Here is a 26,877-nt window from a genome sequence, read left to right as displayed (position 1 = left end):
GTTTCCTGGGCTGCTGAAGCACATGCCATACAAGAGGTTAACTTAAACATGGAGATTTATCAGCTCACCGTTTTGAGCCTAAGAGAAAGTTCAAATCAAGGCTTCATCAAGGCAATGCTTTCTTCCTGAAGACTGGAGTTTGGGGCTGGCTGCAGGCAATACGGGGTCCTTCTCTGTTTCATGGCAATGCACGTGGCGGCCTCACCTGGCCTCTACATTCTTTTCCAGATTCTGTTGAATTCAGCTTCTTGCTTCCCCAAGTCTTTCTCTTTCTTTCAGATGCCATTTATAAAGGACTCCAGTAATAGGATTAAGACCCAACCTGATTGAGGTGGGTCACACCTTAACTGAAGTAGCCTCATTAAAAGGTCCTACTTACAATGCGTCCATGCCCACAGGAATGGATTAAGTTTAAGAAAATGTTTTTCTGGGATACATACAGCTTCAAACCACCACACCTCCATACACAGAGTTTCCTTCTGACCCTTTTTAATCCTTCCTTTCATCCCTTTCCAACCTCAGCACCCTGTCCCCAGGCAACCACTGCTCTGCTTTCTATCAGTATAGAATTAGTTTGCATTTTTTAGAATTTTATAAAATCCTGGAGCTCTATAAACAGAATCATATGGCATATATTATGTCTATCTTTTTTCACTCTGGATAATTATTTTGAGATCTAGCCATGTTGTAGCGAGTATCATTCTATTGAATGTATGTACCACATTTGTTTATCCATTCACACTATTGTGGAGATTTGAGAAGTTATCAGATTTGAGCTAATTCAAATAAGCTGCTATGAACATTCATGTATAAGTCTTTGTGAGGACTTAGGTTTTAATTTTTCTTGGGTATATATTGTTATATTTTAATAGCCATTTATTTTTAGAACAGTTTTAGGAGTACAGAAAAATTACCCAGGAAGCACAAAGTTCCCATATACCTCCCCCACATTTCCTGCTATTATTAACATCTTGCATTAGTGTGGTACATTGATTGAACCAATATTGATGCATTTATTATTAACTAAAGTCCATATTTATGTTACAGTTTGCTCTCTGTGTTGTGCAGCTCTATGGGTTTTTAGCAATGCATAATGTCATATATCCACATTTACAGTATCATACATAACAGTTTCACTGTCCTAAAATGCCATATGCTCCACCTATTCATCCCTCCCCTTCTCCCCTAAATCTCTGGCAACAACTGATCATTTTATTTGCTTTATAGTTTTTGCCTTTTCCAAATGTCATGCAGTTGGAATCAAACAGTATGTAGCCATTTCAGACTGGCTTCTTGCACTTAGCAATATGCATTTAAGTTTCCTTCACGTCTTTTCGTGGCTTGATAGCTCATTTCTTTTTATCAGTGAATAATATCTATTGTGTTGATTGTTTATACATCACTTTTAGAAGGATTCTTGGGTGCTTCCAATTTGGGGCAATTATAAATAAAGTCACTATAAACATTACATGTTACTTTTATAAAATGAATTTAATACAATTCATATATAGCTTATTTCATCAGGCTCTTTACAGGCAAACTGGAAATGGTGGCTGTTGTTAACTTCCCTTCTTCCTCTTTCATGCTTTGGATCTCACATGGTTCTCGTTCAGCTGGAGCCCCTCGGTGCGGCTGAGGGTGGGGATCTCAGATGGCCTGTTTTGCACAGCATTGTGAGCCAAAGATCAGCAGCCATGCTTCCACTGCTGCTTCTTTCTTTTCCAGAAAAAAAAAAAATTTTTTTAAGGATACTTTAAAAATAGAAATTCAACACAGAAAATATAAACACAGAAATGGAGGCCGGTTTTTCTCCAACCATAGCTATAATCCAAATCTTCATTCATTCACTAAGGATTTATTGGGCAGCTACTATGTGCCCAACACTGGGCCAGTCTCTGGGAATCCAACAGTGACTAAGCGCCATCATGTTCCCTGCAGTGGAGGAGCATACAGTGCAGTGGGGGCAAGAGGCATTAGAAGAAAAGATATGGGGAGACGGGAAAGGAAACAGGGTCACCTGGCCTGTGTGCAAGCCAGAAAGGAAGTCAGTGGCCGGAGTACATGGAACAAGCCGTAGAAGCCCACAGCGGAGGCCAGAGGGGACACTGGGGACCAGGCCGTGGGGGCTTGCAGAGTGTAGAGCAAGCTGGCAGCCCGGACACCAAAACCCTAAGCTCCCTTCCTGCTCATCTAGACCCCATCCCAAACGCTCCCATTTCTGACCTGTGCAACTTCCACTCCTAGGCAAGCACCCTGGGCTGGGGGAACATATTTGAGAACTCAGGCCTGAGATTCCACCAGATCCCTCCATCAAGGTCACCATTTCCTCCTCCACCTGGTAGAAGGAGGTGATAATCCCATCTGTTTTGTAGGAGTCGGTGGGTTAACTCATGTGGGTAAAGCACCTAATGCCTGGCCCAGCATTCAGTGGGAGCTCCACAAATGTTTAGAGTGGCCCCTGCCTTGGTTCTAGGGCATCTCATTACGAGGTCAATCTGTTCCCCATCCCCCTTCCAACCTCCACCTCCATCCCTCCCCCCACCCATCCTGCTTCCAGCTGTTCTTTGCCCGGCTAAGAATTAGCCCATCTCTCACCATCCCCCCACACCCTCTGCCCATGATCCTCCCAGTGCACCTGACCCATCTCGGCCCCTCCCTACACTATACAAATACACCTGAGGACAGACAGAGCCTCAGACTTCCTCTTGCCCATTGTTCTGCACTCTCAGGTAAGGGTCTGGCTCTGCTTGCTATGGGCAGGAGGCAGGAGGGTCTCTGTGAGAGGGCATTTGTGTCTGTGTGGTTGTGCTCATGCTGGGGGCTTTGTGCCTCTCTGTAATTGTGTATGCATAGTGACCTGGGATCTATGCCTTTGCATGTCTTTAGATGGATGTTGTGTATCCATGTGCACTGGTCTCTCTCAAGAACGCACTGTGTGTCTGGGTCTCTGCCTGCCCACCTGTCCTGCCCCCATCCTGTGCTGGGCCTCTGCACCTCTGCTCTCAACTTATAATTGAATTTACAGCCTCTGCCATACACTGGCAGAGGGGCTGAGCTGAGTGTTGATGGGATTGCTTTGCGTCCCTTCCAAAGCAGCCACCTCCTGTCCCTCACATACCTTGGCCTGAAGTTGGGAAGGGGGCGGGGGGAAGCTCTCACTTCTAGGCCTGAGCCAAGAACCCCTCCCTGCCTGAGGCCTGTCACCTCTTTTCTCCTTCTTCCAACCCAGATCCTGACTGGCCATAGGTTTTTCTTTACTGTTCCCTCTCCCAAGCCCAGGCCCTTGGGTGTCTTCCCATCCCCTCACTCACTAGGGGAGGGGCAAGGGGCAGGAGGGACTATGGGTACAACTCAGAGGCTGCCCTCAGCTGAACATCTGTGGCACAAGTAGAAGGCAATGGAAAGGGGCGGCTCTGGAGGTGCTGCAGGGGAATGTCTTACACGGCGCTGGGACTATTGAATTAGGGCTTTGTGTGTGTGTGTGTGACCATTTATGCTTGTGTGTTCAGCAAACATATGAGTTCCAGAGAGCCGTGAGGTCACATTCTATATTCTGATTTGTGGGTCAGAAACAAACAAATGTCCTTTGTTTGCACTGGGTCCATTCTAGGGTTGTCAGTTGTGACCTGAACACCAGTCCCAAGCAAGGTGAAGCCAGCCTTGGCACCCGGGCACCTCAGCAGCCCCATCCGATGACAGCTTGACTTATTGACAGATAACCAAGTGGCTCAGATTCAAGCCTGGTGGGAGGAGTGAGGACGAGGCAGCCAGGGCCCTGGACTGCTTGCCATTAACATGTGCCACGAGGGCAAAGGTCAAAGGCTCCCCTGAGCCCCCCAGTGGCCCTTTCCACCAACCCTCTGTGCCCTTCCTGCCCCTGGGAACACTGATCTCTCCATGCCTCCCTCTCCCACCCCTCTGCCCGGTGTTTACTCTGGCTGGAGGGATAGGGACACGATAACCCGGCACGTGACAGGCAAACAACATGAGTAAGTCCCGTGACTGAAACGAACCCAAATGGAATTGAATTAACACGTGCTTGTGCGTCTGGGAGTGGATCTGAGTGTCAAGTGTGAGAGTGTGGTGTTCAGGGGCTGGTGCACGGTGCTCTCCAGCGTCTCCCTTTACATTCCGTGAGGGTTGAACCTGCTGTATCCATCCAATGCCCATGCCTGGGACCTACTGATTGTACAGATTCCTGCCAGAGGGAGCAGTTTTATCCCTTTCATCCCTTGAAGAGGTGGTGCCTGGGCTTCCCTGGGAGAGAAGGAGGAAGGAAGTTAGATTTAGATTATAGTAAACTAAACTTTACCTGGTAAACGTCAGGTGTTCTTTATATCACTCCTTGCTCTTGCCTGGTAGAGATGGAGTCAGGTAAGCACCATGGCTGGGAGGCTGCGGCATGAAAGACCTGGAGAAGGAAGGAGGTGGTGAAGGCAGGGGCAACCAGGCTGCCACATCTACTACACACCAACCAGTGTGTGTGTGTGTGTGTGTGTGAAAGAAGGTGTGTGCATGTGTGTGTGTGTGCGTGTGTGTGTGTGATGGTGGCAGGCTTCCAAAAGATAAACAGGCCCTTATTTTTGAAGAACACTTTACAGTTTAAGAAGCATGCCCACACATCCGTCACCTCACTAGATCCTCAACCTCAGGAGTAAAAGAGGCAGGTGCTTGTCCCACTGCACCTGGGAGGCCCAGGGAAATTAGTGGGTTGAGCTCACAGTAAGGCCATGGAGGTATGGCTGGGTCTGGAGCCCAGAGTCCAGCTCTTGGCAGCTGCACCACTGGGTCCCCTCAAAAGGAACAAAAGACCATGCTGGCCTGCAAGAAATAGAAATCTCATCAAGCAGATGATTCCCACCAAGCAAAGAGCCTATTACAGAAAGAGTCCACTGGGCCCGGAGCTGGGCAGGCAGGATGGCCCAACCTAAGTGGATTTCCTGCAGGATGGCCACGGGGAACTGAGCAAGAGGGATTTCCACGTGGCAGGAAAGCATGAGCAAAGGCCAAAAGGTCACAAGTAGGGGTCAAAAAATAGCTCAGAGGGGCTGAGCAGAGATTGGGCTGAGATAAATGGGGCATGAGGAGGGCCTGCCTGCAGGCGGAGACAGAAAAATCAGGGTTTGCCACTGTAAAGTGCCTCACTCAGTGTCAGGGCGTTGGGCCCAGTTGGAGGGCAGACAGAGTGGGGACAACAGCCCACACCTCCTAACTGACCCCATCCCACCTCGGGGGTGGGGGCGGGTTCGGCCAGCACCTGGGCACACAGGGATGTGCAACTGAACTTTGTTTTGGCCTTCAGTATATAGCTGCTGTTGGGTGAATGAGTGTCAGGCAAGTGACCAAGTCTGAGGAGCCTTGTTGGGGGTGGGGGTGGGGATGCGGGCACAAAATCAGCACCAGGGAGAGGACAGTTTTCTTGCTGCAGAACCAGCGGATCAAAGGTGCTGCTTTTTTTCCCTTCCTCTCCCACAGGTCCAAAGGTAGGAAAGTTCCCCAGCCCTCTCCCCACTTCTCCCCCCAACTTCCATGACCTCCAGGCCTCTGGCCTCCTTCCTAGTGCCTCAGGGAGCAGCCACCACTCCCCCCAAAGGAGGAGAAGGAAACAGGCTCAGCCTTAGGTAACACAGGGTGGGGCCTTATCCACCCCCCTGCCTGCTGCAGCCCTCTCCTTGGCGTTCTCTCTTCTGTTTTCCCATCTGTCTCTCCCTTTTCTCCACACCCCCTCCCTGCCCCAGCAGCCCATCCTCTCTCCTGCTGCTTCCCCGCCTGTTCCATGTTTCTCTGATTTCCTGGCTGTCCCCCCCCCAGCCTAGCTGGCTGGCTGACTCCCAAACCCCTATGGCCCTATGGGGCCTCTGGGCCTACTTCTGCCAGAGAAGAGAGGCTGCCCACCTTCCACCCTACTTCCTCCCATGGGCTACCACCAGCAGACCAAGCTTCTAGGCCTGGGACTGTTCTCAGTGCAGCACCCCCAACCCCACCCACCCACCTCCCACCCCCAGGAAGAGCAACATAGAAGAAGAGGCAGGCAGGTGGGAAATGGCTGTTTCCAGGCACTGCTGAGCCCCTATGGGGCAGGGGCTGCTAGAAAATGGTCACAGGAAGGCCCCCAGCTCTGCAGCCGTCAGGCCTGCCTCTTCCCCACCAGTGCCAAGCCTTTATCAGGCTTAGGAGAACAGAAGCAGACTGAGGAGTTATCCAACCCCTCCGGTGAAGACACAGCCCCACCCTTTTCCCCCAGGGCCCCAGGCCTCCATGTCCTAGTCCCCTAGCACCAGAAGCAAGGTGGTTTCTCTCTCCTCCCATGTGGGCCTGTGGGAGAGGCAAAGAAAATCCTCTGACCTCAATGCCTCAGGAGTGGTTACAGGCAAGATAGAAGGTTAAACCACACTATTTCCAGCCTCTTCAGGCTGAGTCAGGAAAGCCTTGACTTCACTTTTTGTTCCTCCTGGTTTCTTATGTCTGGCGTCTCCTCAGGGACAGGCATGGGCTCACACACACTCCCATTCACACACTCCCAACCATGCACATGCACCCCGTATGCATAGATATATGCACACAGCAGGCATGTTTACATATCCACCCACTCACACATACGCAGATATAGATGGCTATTTGTATGTAAAAGCAGCACACACCCCTTTACATACACACAGGCACTGCCTGTAGGTACAGTACTACCTGTATGGAGAACACACCCGTACTCACCTTACCACCTCCTACCCTCAGTCTCCTCCCACCCTTCAGCTGTCCCCTCCTCCTTCCCCTCCTCACCTCCTGCTTCCCCCACCTCACCCCACCCCCCACCTTCTGCCTCCCTGCCCTGCCTCTATAAGCCCCCCACAGCCTCTTCTTATTTCTAAGTACAGTCTGCCTGCAGTCCCTAGCATGGCAAAATCTCTAATCATTCTTCAAGGGTCCCTGAGTGAGGGAAGGGAGATGAGATCATTTTGCCTCTTAGATAAAATAAACCAAGGGCCAGGGGGTAGGAGACATATCTCAGCTCAAGGAATTGGGAATCAGCAAATCTATGTTCCTCCCCTTTTGTCTGCTCAGAGCTTTGGCTTCATGAAAGCCAGAGGCCCAGGGCTAGGAGCAGTAGTCATGTGCTGTGCTTGCCACCCAGCCCTCACCATGACCCTCTGCTGATGCCCAAGAGTCCTGAGTTCTCTCCAGTCCCGGAGAGGATGGGAGTTGATCTTGGGTAAGATGGCACAGACCTCTGACTGACATTGTTCATTTGGTTTTCCACAGGGCACTGCCATGGGAAAGGGCATGGCCCCGGGCACTGTTCTGGGGGGAACCACCCCCCAAGGCTCTATGGGCAGCTCCTTTGTCCCCATCACTGAGAAGGCAGAAGAAAGAAACAGGACACAAGATAGGGAGTATCAGGGGCCAGCCACACTGACCAGGCATGAGCCTGAATCTTCTCTTTCTAATAAACAGCCTCCTGGAGGCCATGCTCTAATGCTCAGAGTCTATCTTCCTTCACATCCAGCCTGGCACTCAGGGGACCATGTGGTCTCTGGGTTCTCTAGCTGTGAAAATGAGGCACCCAGCTAGCCTTCTCAGAAGTTTGGCTCACTGGTGCCCACTGAGCATGGTTGTATAAGGCCACTCTCCTTTCCTTTTCACTTCTGCCCCCACCCATCAAAGTCTGGCCTCTTCAGCTGTACCCCATCCTGTACACCCTAGCCTGGTGGACCTTCCAAGATCCATCTCACATGCCTCAGTCTACAGATCAGAAGCCTTCAGTAACTCCTTATTGTCCAGATGGATTTCTCACCATTCCCTGAATATGCATAGAACTTTCCAGCTTCCTTAACTTTCTTTCCACTGTTCCTCCCCAGTTCAACCAGAAATGCATTCCCTCTCCCCCTACATCCATATTTTCAAAGCCTACCCTTCCAAGCCAGCTGAAGCTCCATCATCGCCATGAAGCCTTCCCTAAGTCTCATTCGGAAGAGAGAGGTCCTCCCTCTTTGCTCACTGCCCACTTCTCTGCAGTTTATATCAACCATCACATGGGCCTGACCACACTCTGCCCAGTAGGTACCAACTTATGGGCTGGGCTCCTATCTCTCCAGTCAGCCTATAAGCTATTCACGGCTGACTCACCACTTCTACACCTCTAGATTCTCTCACTCCCATCCCCACTGTGCCTCACATAGACTGGCGTTTGCACACATCTTAAGAGTTACCAACATTCTAAATACTCCTGGGTTCCGACTCTCCCCAGGCCCACTCTTTCAGCCTGCTTGCTCTGAAACTATTTCTGCCTATCCAAATCCCACACCTGGGATCCTCTCTCCCCAGCCAGGATTCTAGCCAGGCTTGCCCACAGCTCATCACCCACACCAGCCTCCCCTCCCTCAAACTTCACAGCCTTTCCCTCCCTGATAGGGGAGGCAGCCAGTGCTGTGGGTGAGTGGTTATTGGCTACCTCCCAGACTGATATGGGGGATAGGGGTGACCTTAAGAAAAGGAGCTGGGGATACTCTAAGTGTCTCCCTTCCCTTTCCCCACTCCCCCCATACTTCGCGACTTGGAGTCAGGGCTCCGAGTCTGAGGGGCGCAGACCCAGGACCGGGTCCAGACGAACGTGAAGAAAGCCCTAGCCTGAGCAGGTGCTCAGCCTCAGCGAGGAGGAGAGGGAGGCGCGCTGATGAGCCGAGAGAAACGTGGACCCAAAGTCGCCCGGCCTCTCGACTTCTCGGAGTCCTGAGCTGTGAAGCGCGGGCACTGAGCTGCTCGCTCTTGACCCCTGGAAGGGTCTGTTTTTCCGGCTCTGCGAAACCACGCTCCCTGGTTCCTCACGGGAAGACCGAAGCCCCCGGAAGGGCCGGTGGAGGACCTAGCCAGATGGCCGGATTCCTACAGCAGCTCTGGACCACAACATCAGACCCGGGGCTCTTCAGGCGGAGTCCGACGCAGGGCTGCGGCGCGGCAGGGAGCCTAGGTCCCCGCCCTCGGCGCCGCACCCAGCAGCCGGGCTCCTCCTCGGCCCTGCCCACCACGGGCCCGCCTGGAACTGGCGCATGCGCATGGAGCCTGCCACCGCCGCTTCAGCACCACCGCGCCCGGACAGCGGCGCCGCCACGGGCATGGACGGTGGTAGAGCAGCAGGCGGGGCAGCGGTCCGGCGCCAGGCCGGGTCCAGAAGAGGAACAGCGGACCGAGGGGGAGCCCTTGGCCCCAACGGCAGCTCCCTGAAAGGTAGGGCGGACCGCTCCGCCGCCCCAGCTCGCAAACCCTTCCCCGCACCCCGCCCCGCCCAGGTATCCCATTAGCCGCCCCATATGTCTCCCCCCATTCATTCCTCAGCCCCTCCCAGAGCTCCTCCCGGGTCTCCTCGCTCCGAGTCCCTCTGCCACGCCCTCATTCTGCTGAGTTAATTTCCCCGCTTCCTGACAGTCCCTAATGGACACCCCCATCGCCCGGAGGGACCTGCCCCACCCACTGCTCCTATCTTCTCTCTTAGGCCCTGGGGTCCTCCAGCGCTGCGACCTCCCAAGTCCCTCGCCCAGCCCCTCTCTCTGGGCCCTGCCCCAGCGATCTCAGGAAGCCCCAAGCCCGCAGGGACCTCAGTCCGGGTTCCAGCGTGTCAGTGTACCCAAGGGTGCGTGTGTGTCGTGGACGACAGGCTCGCAAAGGCGGGTGTTTGAAGAGGGCAGATGCTGGGCCGCCACATCAGGAACTGTCTCTGTCCATCACTGTCAGTCGCCTGCCTGCCCCCGGCTGTACACATGTGGGTTTGAGCCCCTGCGTGTGGCAGCCACCAGCACTCGCTTGAGCTGCTAGCGTGGGCAGGCTCTGAGGTTCAGGCCAACGGTTGTGCTGCCCCTGAAGGAGCCCCCAGGCTGTTGGGGCAGGAGGGACACCTTCCTACTGAGGGCCCAGGTGTGGGGCCTCTCCTCACCCTTCCTCCACCATTCGTGTGAGGGAACAGCCCGACCAGGTAACAAAATGGTGCAATTTCTGTGCCCTGCTTGGCTTTGCCACTCCCAGAATCCCTCCCCTGACATAGCACTGCCTCTCTCCCCTGCCTGGACTGAAACAAAAGACATCCTTGGGGGGCAAAAAGTGATGGCTACATTAATGACAGACTGTCCCAGTTAAAATACACCTCAGAGGCAAGAGAAGGCCCCACAAGTGGGAAGAAATGTTTTCTTCCCTCTATTGTTAACACATGAGCCTGGATAGATCTAGCCGCTTTTCAATCTGAGAAGCACAGAGCCTTCTTCAAGGGGGTGAGACGCAGGGTGAGTGTACTCTGTGGTCCAGGAGGTTGCCTGGGACAATGGCCTGACAGGGCACGGTCCTGGGACCAGGAGCATCCCTAGAAGGGACTGGAAAGTCATTTGCTGCCTGGGCTTTTCTGCCAAGGGTCAGCTCCACCTGATGTGCTCACTTCCCCTGCACATGGGGCTCATTCCTGGGCACAGGAACCACTTGTTCTCTTCCAGCCGCTCCTTGAGACCTCTGGCCTCTCTCTGCACTTCCCCAGAGACCTTACACACTAATCAGGCATAGGGACTCAATTCAATACAAGTCAAGAAACACAAATATGTTCCTGAGCTAAGTAGCATGTTCCAGGAATGGTTCTGAACAAGACGGTGCACATACACACAGTCCTTTTTACTTTACAAATGCATTGACCACAGAGAATTTTGAAATAGTTAATTTGCTATGTTTTGAAATTATTTTGTTTTTTTCCTTAATGGTGCAAGCTGTTCCACCACCTGTCCTGCTCACATGGCAGGCTCACCTGGATGTCCACGTGGCTGTGTTTCTGTGGGCCTGGGCACATAGTTAACGCACATGCACTCAGCCTTACAGGTCTGAGTGGGGGGCTCTGTGTCTGGGGCCCTGTCAGGCAGGCCCTGACGCCATGACACTGGCCTCTTGAGGGTGGCCTGCACCACCACTTTCTACCCCCCACCTGCCTGCTCCAGTCACTTGGCTTCCAGGACAGCAGCCCCAGGCAGCCCAGGCTGTTCTACATCCCAGCCAGGGCCATGGAACTGAGAGGGTGAGAATGAAAGACCCCTTGCGAGATGAGGCCTAGGGGCTTAACTTATATTATTACTGGGTCTTCTGAGGACAGAGATACCCCAGGCAGGAGAAAGCTTTTATTCCAAGAAGAGTGTAGTTTGCTCTCCTCATTTGGGAGGGTTGAGACAAAGGCTCAACTCTATTACAGGCTGAATGTGGGGGGGTTCAAACTCTGCCACACTGACAAAGGCAGGCACAGTGAGGAAGGGTGAGATCTGGGGGCAACTGATCCTTGGTTCCTGGAGAGGGATAAAAGGGTTGAAGGGAAGGAGCTGTAGCTGGGGAGACCCCAGGCTGGAATCCCCCTTGAGAAGGAGCCAGCTAAAGTAGAGGTGGGCTCAGCATGCCTGGCAGACTGGTTAAGGGGAGTGCTCCCCTTCTCCTCCAACTTCCTGGAGTGCGATTTCTCTTAAATCAAAGGAACTGACACCCCAAGTAGGGTCCTGGCCCCTAGGACAAGCCCAGGGCAGCTGGAACAGACCCTTCACCTCCACCCCAGCTGCCCAGGAAGGCAGGTCCTGTTCCAAAGAGAGAGAACATAGGTCTCTATGCCTTCAGGTCCCAATCCAGACCAAGCACAGTGGCCAGTACATGACAGTTGCTCAAAAAAGACCTGCAGGGAAAAAGAATATCTTGAAGTAGATATCTACACTTATATGCATAATCCCAGGCCATTTATTCAGCTTGTCTTTGGTCCATAGGGATTGGTCTGTAGGGTCTTTTATCAACCAGGACACAGGCTGCATATGTCGTTAAAATTACAGAGTCTTCTAAGGCCTTGCTTTACAAAAACTTTGGTCAGATTCCTATTTCTCAAAACGTGGAGTTAGTAAAAAATAAGTATCAGTAATTTAAATCATGAGATCAAATGTCAATGCAGCTTTGGTTACAAAAAATGTAAGTATTTATAATTATATATGTAGTGAGATTCTCAAGGTGTCAGAAGTCCTAAAATGGAGATATATTATCCGAGGTACCTAAAGAGGTCAAATTGCAAATACAAATATACTTCTCAAAGTACACGCTCCCTGCAGCACTGAGTGTGGGAAGGGGAAGGAATGCAAAAGTGTTTCCCACATGCCAGGCTCTGTGCCAGGCATCACACATGTATCATTTAATTCCCATACCAACTCTGAGAGGCAGGCATTATCATCTTACCCTCTCTTCACAGACAAAGATGCCAATGCTGCAAGAATTATGTGTCTTGCCAAGGCCTCAGAGCTAAAGAGTGGTGGAGCCAGAAGCCCACCTCACTGCTCCTCTATTTTACCCTCAGAATGAAGGGCATTCCCTCCCAGACTTCTATGCTAGCTGTACATCTTCCTGGGAGGAAGAGGAAGGGCTTGCCTCTTCTTCCCAGTTCCTCTATTTGGTCTCTGAGCAGAACCTGACCTCCGTGGGCAATGTCCACCTGCTACCACGGCTGGGACAAGGGCCCACAGCCCCTCCAGCAGGGCAGCAGGCAGGACTGGAAACCAAGGCTGGCTTGGTGGAGATCTGGGTCTCCCATGAGCTGTGCAAGCTCAGGCTGGCTGGGTGAAACAGGCGAGGTTGGTGGGGAGGGGGTCTAGGGGGTTAGGCGACAGGCCTCACTCAAGGTAGCCTAGTCCTGAATCCGTCTGGGCACCTCCCAGGGTCCCCCAGGCACTCTGTTTTGTAGCTGTCTTCTGTCCTGGGTCTGGCATTCTGGCTGGGTATCCTGCCACTGAGGTGGCAGCCAACCCTCACGCCTCCACTGCCACTACCACCAAAGGAATGAGGCTGGGATGGAGCTGGGTCCATGCACAGTGTGCTGCCTTCCTGAGGAATTCTGGGAGAGGCAGATACTGCTGACTACTCCCTAGCAAGTTCCTCAGGGGTCCCAACCCCTCCCCCTACTGAGCACGCCCTTACAAAGCAAACCTCCTACCCCATGCCTAGCCTGTGACAGGGTTGGTGGAGGGATGGCAGTCACCTCTGCAAACCTTTCCCTGACTATCCACACCCCCATCAAAATTGGGTGCCCCTCTGGGCTCCCTCAGGGCTTCTCAGCCCTCTGTGATTCCCCTTCTCACAGTACTCAACAGGTTGGCCTGTGCACATCTCCCATCTACTGTGAGTGCCTAGTGGGCAAGGACTGGGTCTTATTCATCCCCGCACCACCACCAGCAGCCTGGCCGGCACTCAGTATTCATTCAACAAACATTCCCTGGGCACCCTCTGTGTGCAAGGCACTGTTCAAGGCACGGGTGAAACAGCGATGAACAAATGGACCAGGTTCCTGCTCTCCTGGAGCTCATATTCCATATGAGAGACAGGCAGTAAACACGACAGCCCTATAAGATAATGTCCAGTGGCAGAAACATAAAGCAGTGTGAGGGGATGGTGAAGTTGGTGGGTGACTATTTTAGAGAGGGTGGTCAGGGAAGGCTTTTTTGAAGAAGAAATCAATGAACCAGAGATCCAGATAAAGAAAGAGTGTGAGTCATGCCTTTATCTAGGGGAGGAGCATTTCAGGCAGAAGAAAGAGAAAGTGCAAAGGCCCTAAGGTGGCAACAAGAGTGCAGCAGGGACTCAAGGAATGCCTGACAAGAGACTGAACAGATGATGGTAGCAGAAAGAGCAGAGGACAACAAGTCAGAAGAACTGGGTTCAAGTTCCAGTCCTTCCTCTCGCCAGTCAAGTCACCCTCTCTGGGTTTCAGTTTCAAATCTAGAAAATGAGGAAAACACTTCACTTGTAGGGTTTTTGTAAAGGACTGAATAGATGACATATGTGAAAACACTTTCAGATAGCAGGCTGCCAATAATGTTTTTTCAGTGCGTGGATGGATGAGTGAATGAGAGAAGGGACTCCAAGAAGTAGGCTGGGGATGTAGACCCTGAGCTCCCACCCACCTTGCTCCTCCCCAAGGACAACTAATAGAACGATCCTGAGCCCATGTTTCCTTGTTGGGGCTTCCTGGGGCAGAAGGGGCCAATCCCTCCTAACCTTGGGATGGCCTAACAGCATCCCCTTCCCTAGTTTTCTCCGCCTCCTCTCTCCACAGGTCCCAGACCAAGGCTGTGGCCCCTGCAGCCAGCCCGGAGAGAAGCTGCTCCCTCCACAGCTGCCCCCTTGAGGACCCTTCCAGCTCTTTGGGACCCCCACCAGCAACTGGCACCCTCCAGCCTGTGGGGCTGTCCAGCCCCTTGGCCCCTGCCCACTTCACCTATCCCCAAGCACCACAGGAATACCGGGGGGGCAGTTCCCTGCCAGGACTTGGGGACCGGGCCGCTCTGTGCTCCCACGGCTCCAGCCTCAGCCCTTCCCCAGCCCCCTCACAGCGCGATGGGGCCTGGAAGCCACGGCCTGCGCAGCACCATGTGGTCAGCGTCAGGTAAGGAGGGGTCCAGCAGCCTGCCAGCTGCCCCTGGAAGGTGGGACAGGGTTCAAAAGCAGACAGACCCTCATGGTTCTGATCTCCTTCATTAGGGGGCAGCCTCCTCTGGTGGTGGAGGCGGCCCAGACGGAATAAGAAGTAAGGTTTGGAGCCTGGGAGTGGGAAAGCCACCTCCACCCTGCCCACAGAGGACTCAAACACATGTCTCTTCTTCCCTCCCACAGGCAGGAACAGGCCTTCCGGATGCCAAAGAGGTAGGCCTGGGCCTTCCCTGGGTCCCTTGGGGTGACCAAGTTGCTGTCAGAGGCAGTCCCACTCTGGAGTTTAGCAGTGTTCTCGGCTCTACCATTCCTTCTTGGCAGCCCCCTGCTTCCACACTCAACACCAATTCACGTGGGTTCCCTCCCTCTTCCCCAGCTATTCCCAGCTGATTGCTGAGTGGCCGGTGGCTGTGCTGCTGCTGTGTCTGGCTGTCATCCTCCTCTGCACCCTGGCTGGACTGCTGGGGAGCCAGCTGCCCGACTTCTCCAAGCCCTTGCTGGTGAGAGGACAGGGGTGGGTGAGTGGGACCCAGATCTGACCACCCCAGCTCAATCCAGGGCAGAAAGCTGGAGTGGCCCGGCTGAGCGTGGCATGGCAATGGTGGGCTCTCAACCTCCAGAGAGAGTTTGGAAGCTGGAGTACTCATATCCAACAATCCAGGCAGGCAGGCCCTCCCTGCCCCTGGGAACCAATGGGGAGGACTGAGAAGGACTCGGATGGAGAACTCTCTCCCTGCCTGCCTACCCATTCTCTGCCCCTCTCCATGCAGGGCTTTGAACCTCGGGACACAGACATTGGGCACAAGCTAATGGTCTGGAGAGCACTGCAGGCCCTCACAGGCCCCAAGAAGCTGCTTTCCCTTTCCTCAGACTCTGAGCTGAACAGGTAGCAGGTTTCCATCTTTTTACTGTGGGCAGGAGAGGGAGGGAGAATGAAGTCCCCAGGGAGGGGCCACTGGGAGACCTCCAGAGAGGCAGGTCACAGGGGCCTGATAGGGTCCCCTTGGGAGAGTGCTCTCTGGCCTTCTCTGTACCCTCCACCCTTCAATGGCCCCTGGCATAGATATTCTCTCTACCTCAGCTCCCACACGACTCTGAGCCCTGCACCCTGGGGCAGTGCCCAGGAAGGAATGGTCCGGCCTCAGAGGATGGTTGAGTCCCGGGAGGACAGAGGGCAGGAGAGCTTCTTCTGTGGGCCCCCTGGTAAGCTGCAGTCTAGCCATTTCTGGCTAGTCCCCACCATACCTACTAGAACAGGAGGGCCTAGGAGAATAAACTTGGGCAGACAGAAAGGGAAGGTGCTGGCTGGCCATGTTGAAGCCAAGGAAGGGGGGTTAGGGGGTTAGAAGGACAAGGCAGGTCTCAGATGCTCCAGCCAGGAAGGGTCAAACCAAGTGGGGGGTGGGGCCCAGGGGCAAGGATGCTGGTCCAGGATCAGACAACCAGGCACAGGCTCCTGGCTCTTGAGAGTCTAGACCTTATATGGTCCTGGGTAAGCAGGGCTGAGCTCCAGGTGGTGTATTGCAGAGAAGAGCTACGCACAGCTGGTGTTCATGTCCACCTCGGCGGGCAGCCTGTGGAACCTGCATGCCATCCATTCCATGTGCCACATGGAGCAGGACCGGGTGAGTTGGCTGGGGAGGTGCCAGGGGTTGGGGGGAACCAGGGACACCAGAGACCTGATCCCAAGGAAATACAGCTGAGCCAGGCCTGCCAGGGTGAACTGGAAAACAGCATCTCCTGCCTGGCAAATGATTCCAACCCTGCTGAATGGCTGCAGGTTCAGTGGGAAAGGAAGAATGAGCTGTTTGGGGAAGAGTCAAAATACAGGTGCTAGAAGAAGAGACCAGACAGTCGTTAGCCTGGGGAATTTCAAAAGGTCCTGAAGAGGAGCCCCAGCCCAGGGAGCTAAGACCATGGGCTTCAAGCCCCAGCTCCCACCAACCCAAGAAGTGCCAATCCAATCAGGCTAACTGGAGAATCATACACAGTACCATGTGAAGAAAGGTTTGCTGCTAAAAGCAGTGTGAAAACCACTAAGTAGCCCAACCCCCTCACTTTACACAAGGGTATCTGAAGTGTCCAGAGACTTATGTTAAAAACATGTACTCTGGAGTCTGATGCTGGAATTCAGCTCTAGAACTTCCTAGCTGTGTGACTTCAGGCAGGTTCCTTAACCTCTCAGGGCCTCAGTCTTCATACATATAAAATGGGGATGATAATGGTACTTTGCTCATAGGGATGTTATGACTATTGAGCAAAGCAGAACTTGTAAAAATATAGCATCATGACTGGCAATAGTAAGGTCTCAACAAATGTTACTATTGTCACCATCATCTCAGGCTCAAGGCCACACAGCCAATTGGTAGCAGAACAGGGCCCCTGATTCCCAGGCCAGTGCTCTCTACACTACACCAGCTGTTGTGAAATCACCAACAGACTGGGAGAGAAAAAGAGGCCCAAGATCTGAAACAACCCTGGCCCTAAGATGGTTTAAGCAGCTCAGTGGACAGAAGTAGGGCCCCTGATCCTGGGATCTGTTGGCTTCCACCTCTCCCACTGCTTGCCTCTGGCCCCCTGTCCCATCTGTGGCTGTCACCTCCCCTCCCACTCCTGGCTCAGGCAGTGCAGAGTTGGAGGGTGTGTGACCTACAGGGGCCCTTAGAGCAGGGCCTTTCAGGCAGCAGCCCTGAGATTCTTTTTTGATGGAGTCAGGACATAACTGCTGGCATCTGGCCAGGAGCCAAAGGCAGCTCTGGGACAAACCAGTTCCGCTGGACTGTCAAGCTACCTTTCTGAAAACGAGGCAAGAGGGTCTCGAGCATGACTGGGCTCTGGGGCTGTCCCTGAGCTCTCTCCTGCCGTATGCACCCTACAGATCCGCTCCCATATCCACTTTGGGGCCTTGTGCCAGCGTACAGCAGCCAACGAGTGCTGCCCCAGCTGGTCCCTGGGCAACTATGTGGCCGTGCTCTCCAATCGTTCCTCCTGCCTGGACACTACTCAGGCTGATGCTGCCCGCACCCTGGCCCTGCTGCGGGCCTGTGCCCTCTACTACCACCATGGCATCCTGGTGCCCTCCTGCCTGGGAACCAGGAAGGACAAGCCCCCGCGCTGTGCCCAGGTTCCCACCAAGTGTTCCCGGAGCAGTGCAGTCTACCACCTCCTCCACTTTCTGCTGGACCGGGACTTCCTGAGCCCCCAGACTGCGGACTACCAGGTGCCCTCCCTCAAGTACAGTCTGCTCTTCCTTCCCACCCCAAAGGGTGCCTCCATGATGGGCATCTATCTGGACCGCCTCGTCGCCCCCTGGGGGCTTTCTGACAACTACACCTCCATCACTGGCATGGACCTGGGCCTCAAGCAAGAGCTGCTGAGGCACTACCTGGCCCAGGACACGGTGTATCCCGTGCTGGCCCTGGCGGCCATCTTCCTTAGCATCGCCCTCTACCTGCGCTCGCTCTTCCTCACGCTCATGGTGCTGCTGGGGGTGCTGGGCTCCCTGCTTGTAGCCTTCTTTCTCTACCGAGTAGCCTTCCGCATGGCCTACTTCCCCTTCGTCAACCTGGCGGCCCTGGTTCTGCTCAGCAGCGTCTGCGCCAACCACACGCTCATCTTCTTCGACCTGTGGCGCCTCAGCAAGAGCCAGCTGCCCTCTGGGGAGCTGGCACAGCGCGTGGGGCGCACTATGCACCACTTCGGCTACCTGCTACTGGTTTCAGGCCTCACCACGGGCGTGGCCTTCTACGCCAGCTACCTGAGCCGTCTCCCGGCAGTGCGCTGCTTCGCCCTCTACATGGGCACGGCCGTGCTGACGCACCTGGCGCTCACGCTCGCCTGGCTGCCCTCGTCCGCGGTGCTCCACGAGCGCTACCTGGCCCGCGGCTGTGCGCCCGGGGCGCAGGGCCCGTGGGGTGGCAGCGCACCCAGGCGGCTGGCGCTGGCGCTGCACCGACGGCTCCGCGGCGTGCGGAGGGCGGCCGCCGGCACCTCGCACCTGCTCTTCCAGCGCCTGCTGCCCTGCGGCGTCATCAAGTTCCGCTACATCTGGATCTGCTGGTTCGCGGCGCTGGCGGCAGGGGGCGCCTACATCGCCGGCGTCAGCCCCCGCCTACGGCTGCCCACCCTGCCGCCGCCCCGCGGCCAGGTCTTCCGGCCCAGCCACCCCTTCGAGCGCTTCGACGCCGAGTACCGCCAGCAGTTCCTGTTCGAGCGGCTGCCTCAGGGCGAGGGCGGCCACATGCCGGTGGTTTTGGTGTGGGGCGTCCTACCCGTGGACACCGGCGACCCCTTGGACCCTCGCAGTAACAGCTCAGTGGTGCGCGACCCTGCCTTCTCGGCCAGCAGCCCCAATGCCCAGCGCTGGCTGCTGGCGCTCTGCCACCGGGCCCGGAATCAGAGCTTCTTTGGCGCCCAGCCAGAGGGCTGGCCCACTCTGTGCTTTGTGGAGGCCCTCCAGCGTTGGATGGAGAGCCCCCGCTGCGCCAGTCTGGGGTCTGGTCTCTGCTGTGGCCACTCAGGCTTCCCCTGGGCCCCCCAGTTCTTCCTGCACTGCCTCAAGATGATGGCTCTGGAGCAAGGCTCCAATGGCACCCGCGACCTGGGGCCCCGCTTCGATGCCCATGGCAGCTTGGCCGCCCTGGTCCTGCAGTTCCAAACCAACTTCCAGTACAGTTCAGACTACAGCCAGGCCCACCACTTCTACTCTGAGGTCAGCCGCTGGCTGGCAGTGGAGCTGGGCACCGCCCCTGCGGGCCTCCACCGGGGCTGGTTCACCAGCCATCTGGAGCTGTACAGCCTGCAGCACAGCCTGAGCACCGAGCCTGCCATGGTGCTGGGCCTGGCTCTGGCACTGGCCTTTGCCACACTGCTGCTGGGCACCTGGAACGTTCCGCTCAGCCTGTTCTCTGTGGCAACTGTGGCAGGCACCGTCCTGCTCACCGTGGGACTCCTGGTCCTGCTCGAGTGGCAGCTCAACACTGCCGAGGCACTCTTCCTCTCTGCCTCAGTGGGCCTCTCCGTAGACTTCACTGTCAACTACTGCATCTCCTATCACCTGTGCCCACACCCTGACCGCCTGAGTCGTGTGGCCTTCTCGCTGCGCCAGACCAGCTGTGCCACGGCAGTGGGGGCTGCAGCCCTCTTTGCAGCTGGTGTGCTCATGCTGCCCGCCACGGTGCTGCTCTATCGCAAGCTGGGCATCGTCCTCATGATGGTCAAGTGCGTCAGCTGCGGCTTCGCCAGCTTCTTCTTCCAATCCCTGTGCTGCTTCTTTGGGCCAGAGAAGAACTGTGGGCAGATCCTCTGGCCCTGTGCCCACCTGCCATGGGATGCTGGAACTGGGGAGCCCAGTGGGGAGAAGGCAGGCCGCCCACGACCAGGGCCAGTGGGAGGGGCGCCTGGGTCCTGTTCAGAGCAGTATGAGCTACAGCCCCTGGCACGGCGCCGGAGCCCCAGCTTTGACACCAGCACAGCCACCAGCAAACTGTCCCACCGGCCCTCTGTACTCTCTGAGGATCTGCAGCTGCACGACGGCCCCTGCTGCTCCCGACCCCCACTGGCCCCTGCCTCCCCAAGGGAGCTGCTCCTGGACCACCAAGCAGTCTTTAGCCAGTGCCCGGCCCTGCAGACCTCCTCACCCTATAAGCAGCCTGGCACTAGCCCTAAACCCCGGGTCAGGCAGGACTCCCAAGGGCGGAAGGCTGAGCCCCCGCGGGCCTCACCAGAAGCCTCAACCCACTCCCCCAAGCCCAAGACCACAGAGCCTCCTGACTGCCTCTGCTCCTCAGCCAGCACCCTGGAGGGGCTCAGCGTCTCCGATGAAACCTGCCTAAGCGCCTCTGAGCCCAGTGCCCGTGTACCCGATTCAGTGACTGCCTCCCCGGAGGCCCTGGACGAAACTGGGCAGCCAGTAACTGAGCGGGGCCAGCTGAACGAGAAGCGGGACACCTTGTGGCTTGCGCTGAGAGAGACAGTGTACGACCCGTCACTGCCCACCTCCCACCAGAGCAGCTCCTCCTGGAAGGGCCGCGGGGGTCCAGGAGCAGGGCCGGGGGATGGCAGCCCTGTCGTGCTGCCCAACAGCCAGCCAGATCTGCCAGACGTTTGGCTGCGCAGGCCCAGCACCCACACCTCGGGCTACAGCAGCTGAGGGAGGCCTGAGGAGGCTGGGCTGGGGCGTGGAGCCCTGTCAGGGATGGGAAGGGGGGGTGCAGCACCAGGTTGGAGTCTGAAGGTGTTTCCCCGAATCAACATGGAGAGGTCTTACCCTCCAGCTGTGGACTTAAAACTGTCTCATATGCCCCAGCCTTGGCCTGGGCTGCCCTCACTCCCCATATCTGGAGGTTTCAGTGGGGAGGGTCTTTGGAGGAGAACACTGAGCTCCCCATGTGACCTGCAGGGAGCCCTTCTGCACCCACAGTGCCAACCAGGGCCCACCCTCTGGAAGGGGAAAGCCAGAGGAGCTCCAGTGATCAAGGGAAGGCTGATCTGGTCCCCTTCCCATGTGGCAGGAGGTTCAGTGGGACTAAGGATCCCAGTCACTGGGATGCTGTCAGGGAACCTCACAAGCAGAAGAGCCCACGGGAACCTTGGAGCCTTTTATGGGCTCTTTATCAGGACACATCCCTCTCTTTGGGGGAGCTTCTCTGGGCCAGAATTGACTTGGGGCCTCTATCCTAAACCGCCCCTGCTCCCCTCACACATGCCAGTCTGGCCAGAAATTTTTCAAGGCCAAGTAGAGATGGCTGCTGGGAATGAAGGAGAAAAAGGAAGTATGGTCAACCTCAGAGCATCCCAAAATTGCAGGATGGTCCCTTTTTGGAAGCAGGTTCTGGTGCTCTCCCCTGTCAATAATCAATAAAGAATAATAATCCTTTATATCCCAGCACCTTTAATTTAGTTCACCCATTTTCTCCTTGGAATCTCACTACTTCACTATGGGGAAGCCTGCACTTAGCCAGGTTTTTTGGCTCCCAATTTCCAGGTAAAGCCATTGAAACTGAGTAAGGTTAAGTGGTTTACCCAAAGTCACAAAGCTAGTAAGTGGCAGAGCTGTTTTTCCTGGCTCCCAGTACAGTGATCACTCCACCAATATGCCTCCTGATCTCCTCCTAGACAGCTGCCTCAGGGAAACTAGCTTTTGACTGTAAACTCCCCCCATGTAGGCTTCTATCTCCAGAGGGAGCTGAGCTGTACTCTGAACAAACCCCAGACTTCCTCCCCCTTTTCTCTGTGCAAAGGCTTCCCTCCAGCATCTGGCTGAGACACCTACCAGCCCCTGGGCATGGTGGCATTGCCAGGCCTCAGGGGTCAGAGCGTGCCTCTCCCATGGCCACGGTGTATGGAGAGCCCCTGCCAGAGAGGCACAGAGGGGCAGTGGAGGTTGAGCAGAGTTCAAGTCAGGCAGTAACTCAGGCCTACCCTTTTTGGGAGTGTGTGAGACTGAAACTGTTCCCCAAGTTGGGATCCCCAGCTTCCCTTTGGGGAGCACCCAGCAGGCCATAGGCTGGCTCCCCCTCCTCAAAGCAAAAAGCCTCATGGGATTTTATCCCCCACGAGCGCTCACAACACTTGGTAGCATCAATAAATTTACTGAACGCCTACTTTGCCTATGGTACTAAAAGGAAACAGAGACACAAAAGGAAACCTGAACTCCTGCCTTCAAAGGGTTCACCTTCTAGCTGGGGAAACAGCTCCCATACACACACATGTGTTGGATGGGTCACCGATATACAGTATTGCTGGAGCTCAAATAGGCCGGACAAGGTAGCCAGGAAGGCTTCCTGGAGGAGGAATAACTTGAGCTGGACTTCAGAAGACCATGTATCTCAGACCGGAAGATCATCTAGTCCAGCAGTTTTCTAACTTTGCAGCCTCAGGACCCTTGCTTCAAAGAACCCTGCTATGGAAACACAATACTTACAACAGATAAAAAGCAGCTGCTCGGGTGGAAACCAGGTGGGGTAGTAGAGAGCCAGCCCAGCCTCCCTTTCTACGGCAGCCTCTCAGGGGGCTCTGGGGAACCCTCGGCTCCATGGACTATGGGGTGAAAACCACAATGCAGGCTATTTTACAAATGACTCTCAGAGAGGGGAAGGAACTTTTCCAGGGCCAAACAGACTGTCTACGGTAGAGCTGGAAGCAAGTCAAAGTTGGTTTGTTTGGGTTTTGTTTTGTTTTGTTTTTTTCCTTTATCTTCAGGACCTATCCCCTCTCTCCCACCGAAGTAGCCCAGGAGAAGTAGAACAGAAATCCAAGTCAGACATGGGAGTTGTGGAAGATACAAAAGACTGCATGTAGGAAATGACAGGAAGTGTCAGCACCTTGGCAAGATAGGTGACTCCAACCCATCCTGCTTCCTGACACCAGGAAGGAGAGGCAGGGGACAAGGACGTAATTTAGGCGTGTCCCCCTCGGGTTCTGCTGGGACCTCGTCTCTCTTTGTGCCCAGGTGGAATTCAGCCTCTGGTTGAAGGCTGCCCTTTGGGTTCCATGGCCTCCATCCCCAGAGCCCCGTGTTGTGGGAGGGTAGCAGGTACCAGGAACAAAAAGAACCTGCTCCCTCACATCCTCTTTTGTGTCTTGCAAAGGATGACAGTGGTATCTGGGACAGGAGCTTCAAAAACTGTGCCTGAAAACAGCCACTGAATGTTAGAGTATGGAGGGGTGGGTGGAATGGGCACCAGAGTTTGGGTATACCCCAAGGTCCTACATGGAGATTTCTGGGTTCCATTCATGGACCACCAGACCATGGCCATACAATCCCTCCAGAAGGCAGATGGGCCAGAACAGCTGATGCACCAACTGGATTTGTTTTTGTCACTGGGCCCAAGGGACTAGAAGAACCCAACGGTAATCTAAAATTTCACCTTACGCCTAGAGTGGCCCAAACCAATATCAGGCAACTCACAGCAGTGCGTAATCCAGCAGGCCACTCTGGCCCTGATTTTGGAATGTGGGACTTAAAGTATTTTCAATTTCCTTTGAGTTTCAGCGGACTGTTCAATTTATTATTATGGGTGATTACAATGAGTGTATAGCCCTGGACACATGTTGGGGAGACTTAAAAGCATGCTGCGAGGTAGAGGAAAACCAGTCAAAGCATCTGTGTTTGTCCTGGAAAGTTCAAGAAATGGTTACTCTCCTCCATGACACTTTAAAATAAAACTACATTAACACTTATGTGGGACTTGAGGTCATTTCTTCTAACTGTTGCACAGAACCCTGAACTCACACTCAGAGTATGAATATGTGTGTTGTATATTTTAAAAATATAATTTGTATAGTTTGTCACTGTGGGAAAACCCATCCTCTCCTTGTCTGTGGCCCTTGGAGGATTTTAGGGTGACAGAGTTAGAGAGAAATTGATTTGACTGGCAAAATCTTAGATTTTATCAGCACAAGGCACATCCCATGCCGTGGTACTCTGGCAAGATCCCAGCTTGAGTCTGACTCCAGAAGAGACATTTCACAAGAAATTTATAAGCCCAACTCCCCAGCCCTCTTCTACTCATTCCATTCTTTTCTTGATGCATAACAAGAAGAGGAGGTAGGTGAGGGGTATCAGGAAAGAAGATAAATTTGGTTTACAACTTTTACCCCTTATCCAGTGAGTTTCTGATCTTTTCTTCTCTGGTGGCTTTATTTCATTCATTGATAATATACATGGGCAATGGCAAGCTCTCTGGTACCCCATGCCATGCATCAAAATCTCAAAATACGATTTACCTGGTGTTCTGGTTTGCTAATGCGGCCTTTAAGCAAAATACCAGAAGTGGATTGGCTTTTATAAAGAGGGTTTATTTGGCTACAACAGTCTGAAGGCCATGAAAATGTCCAAATTAAGGCATTGATATGCGTATACCTGCACTGAAAGACAGCCAATGGCATATGGAAAAACCTCTGTTAGCTGGGAAGGCACGTGGCTGGCATCTACTGATCCCAGGTTGTGTTCCAGCTCCTCTCTCAGCTCTTGTGTGTTCTTCAGAATGTTGCTCGTGGGGTGTTTTGTCCTCTCTTAGCTTCTCTGGAGCAAACTCTGGGCTAGCGTCTCCAAATTTCAGCAGAAGTCTGCTTTCAGCAGTTGTCTCCAAAATGTCTCTCTCAGCTCCTCTCCAAAATGTACTTGTCAGCTTCTCTGAGCTCCTTCTGTCTATGAACTCTTCTGTAGGACTCCAGTGATTTAATTAAGACCCCACCCTGAATGGGTGAGGTAACACCTCCACAGAAATTGTCTAATCAAAGTCTTGCCCACAGTTGATTGAGTCGTATCTCCATGGAAACACTCAATCAGTAGGTTCCAACCTAATCAACACTAATACATCTGCCCCCACAAGATTGCATTAAGGAACATGGCGTTTTGGGTGACATAATACATCCAAACTGGCAAACCTGGGTATAGGAAAAACACACATGCCTCACCCTTCCTACCCTCATCCTTGTTCAGAAGGGAGACTGTAACTCTGGGTCTGGGGGTGTTTATGCTTAAGAGACAAAATTGTAACACAACTGGCTAGAAAAAGGAGAAACAAAAGGAAGCCATTATGCAAATGTCTAGCCATCCAAAGCCAGAAGAGCCCCTGAAAGACCTTGATAAATTTTTCTTATAAGTATCATCAGGCCTCTGTGTGATTATTCACATTATATCTCAACATAGGGAAACGATCAGCATTTTACCAAATTCACAAACATCAAACACACAAGACCTTCATCATAGCTCCAGAAAATCACAACTGGGCAGATTGGTGTAGACTTAAATTAATGACCACCAACTTCAACTGGGCCCTCAGCCCTGCCCCACTAGCTTCTATTCTAGTTACTAGTTTCCATGCTTTGTAATGACCCTTTCACATTTTGCCCACCTTCCTCACCCACTATTTTCCCTACCTTCAACCCCTTACCCCCTCTTTTCAGTGGACCAAAAATTCATTCTTCACAAAGAAATGTGAAGCTCTCAGAGATTTCCTTACCTTCAAGGCATCAAATCCCCAATTTACCTACCCCTACTCCTGCCTACTTCTCTCCTCATCCTTCTATCACAATGAAGGAAGCAGTAATCACTCAATCAGTGGCTTCATACACCCCACATCAGTGGCCTTCAGACTAGGGCCTGCATTCCTCTGCAGTGACATGAAGACTTTCTAGAAGGTAGGGGGTCATAGATCACTTTAAAAAAAAAAAGAAAAGCAGTTGTAGGTTTACAGAAAAAGCATGCAGAAAATACAGAGTTCCCATATACTTCTGCAACCCCCCATCCCCCAGTTTTCCCTAGTCTTACATATCGCATTAGTGTGGTACAATTGTTACAATCAATGAACCAATATTATTATATTATTAACTAAAGTCCATACTTTACATTAAGGTTCACCCTTTGTGTTGTTTATTCTATGGGTAACAGACAACACAAAATTTCCCATTTTAACTATTTTCGAATATAGAATTCAAGGGTGTTAGTTACATTCATTATGTTGTGCTACCATCAACACATTCTGTTACCAAAACTTTTCTGTCACCCCAGAAATTCTGTACCACTTAAGCCTTAACTCCCCATTCCCCACCCCCACCTTGCTCCATAACCTGTATTCTAATTTCTCACTCTGTGAATTTGCCTATTCTAATTATTTCACAGATAGCTTTAAGGGAATCAGTTTCCAGAGCTTCATTCTTCATATGCTCCCTCTCCTCCTACTGATCTGCCTAGAAGGGGTCTTAAGTCTGCCAGTTCTGCTTCCTGACCTCCAGTTTCCCAGTTGCTCCCTCCTCCTCATTTGGAATCCTACTCCGAATCCCTTGCTCTGATGTATGCAAGACAAATACAAGGACTACTTGAGGATGCCCTGCTTGAGGAAGGCCTCAAGAGAGAGAAAATCCTGGAGAGTTTCTTTCAGAAGTTTCAAAGGGGGCAGCCCTGTGGCTCAGTTCTGTGCATTCTTCATCTACAGGTCAGGCACAAAAGTGAGATGGCCAACATGGGATGCATATTAACCCCATATATTTGACTTGTAAACTGAAATCAGAGTTTTTCTAAGAGAATGTCACTCTGATTTGGCTGATGAGTTTGACAAACCGGACTAGCTTTGAATATAGGATATATGTTGAACAATTTCCAGAAGTTGAATGATCTGAATCTGCAGCTCCATAGTTTTAACAACAGTATATTTAAAACTTCCCCTTTGAGCCAAGACTGAGTAGCAGGGACCAGATTTATCCTCCTGCTTGAAACAGCCAACCAAACAAAATTATATGAAACAACAGTTTTCAAGACACTGGGCATTAGGCTGCAAAGTCCAGAAATCCCTGAGAGACAACAAACAAATGAAGTGAGCTCTGTGCTTGCCCCAGCTTTCTACCCAGGAGAGCCCTGTGGACTCCATGAGCTGAAGAGATAGCTGAGTGTCAGGGACAACCAAGGTGGCT

General features: G+C 53.3%; 1 protein-coding gene across 1 annotated transcript; it reads left to right on the top strand.

Annotated features, from left to right (window-relative positions):
- The first annotated feature begins 4,364 nt into the window (after positions 1-4,364).
- On the top strand, positions 4,365-23,602 carry DISP2 (dispatched RND transporter family member 2). Its single transcript, XM_037835106.1, is given in 12 exon segments — positions 4,365-4,374; positions 8,884-9,071; positions 9,122-9,149; positions 9,152-9,207; positions 9,622-9,635; positions 14,087-14,416; positions 14,644-14,673; positions 14,837-14,960; positions 15,231-15,346; positions 15,542-15,663; positions 15,988-16,085; positions 17,339-23,602. Coding segments are annotated over 12 exon segments (4,389 nt in total). The 3' UTR covers positions 20,612-23,602.
- Positions 23,603-26,877: the final 3,275 nt, after the last annotated feature.

Source organism: Choloepus didactylus, chromosome 4 (assembly GCF_015220235.1).
Source record: "Choloepus didactylus isolate mChoDid1 chromosome 4, mChoDid1.pri, whole genome shotgun sequence".
NCBI classification, from domain to species: domain Eukaryota; kingdom Metazoa; phylum Chordata; class Mammalia; order Pilosa; family Megalonychidae; genus Choloepus; species Choloepus didactylus.
The sequence above is the reverse complement of the archived record's forward strand: the minus strand, read 5'-3'. Positions and strand labels throughout refer to the sequence as shown.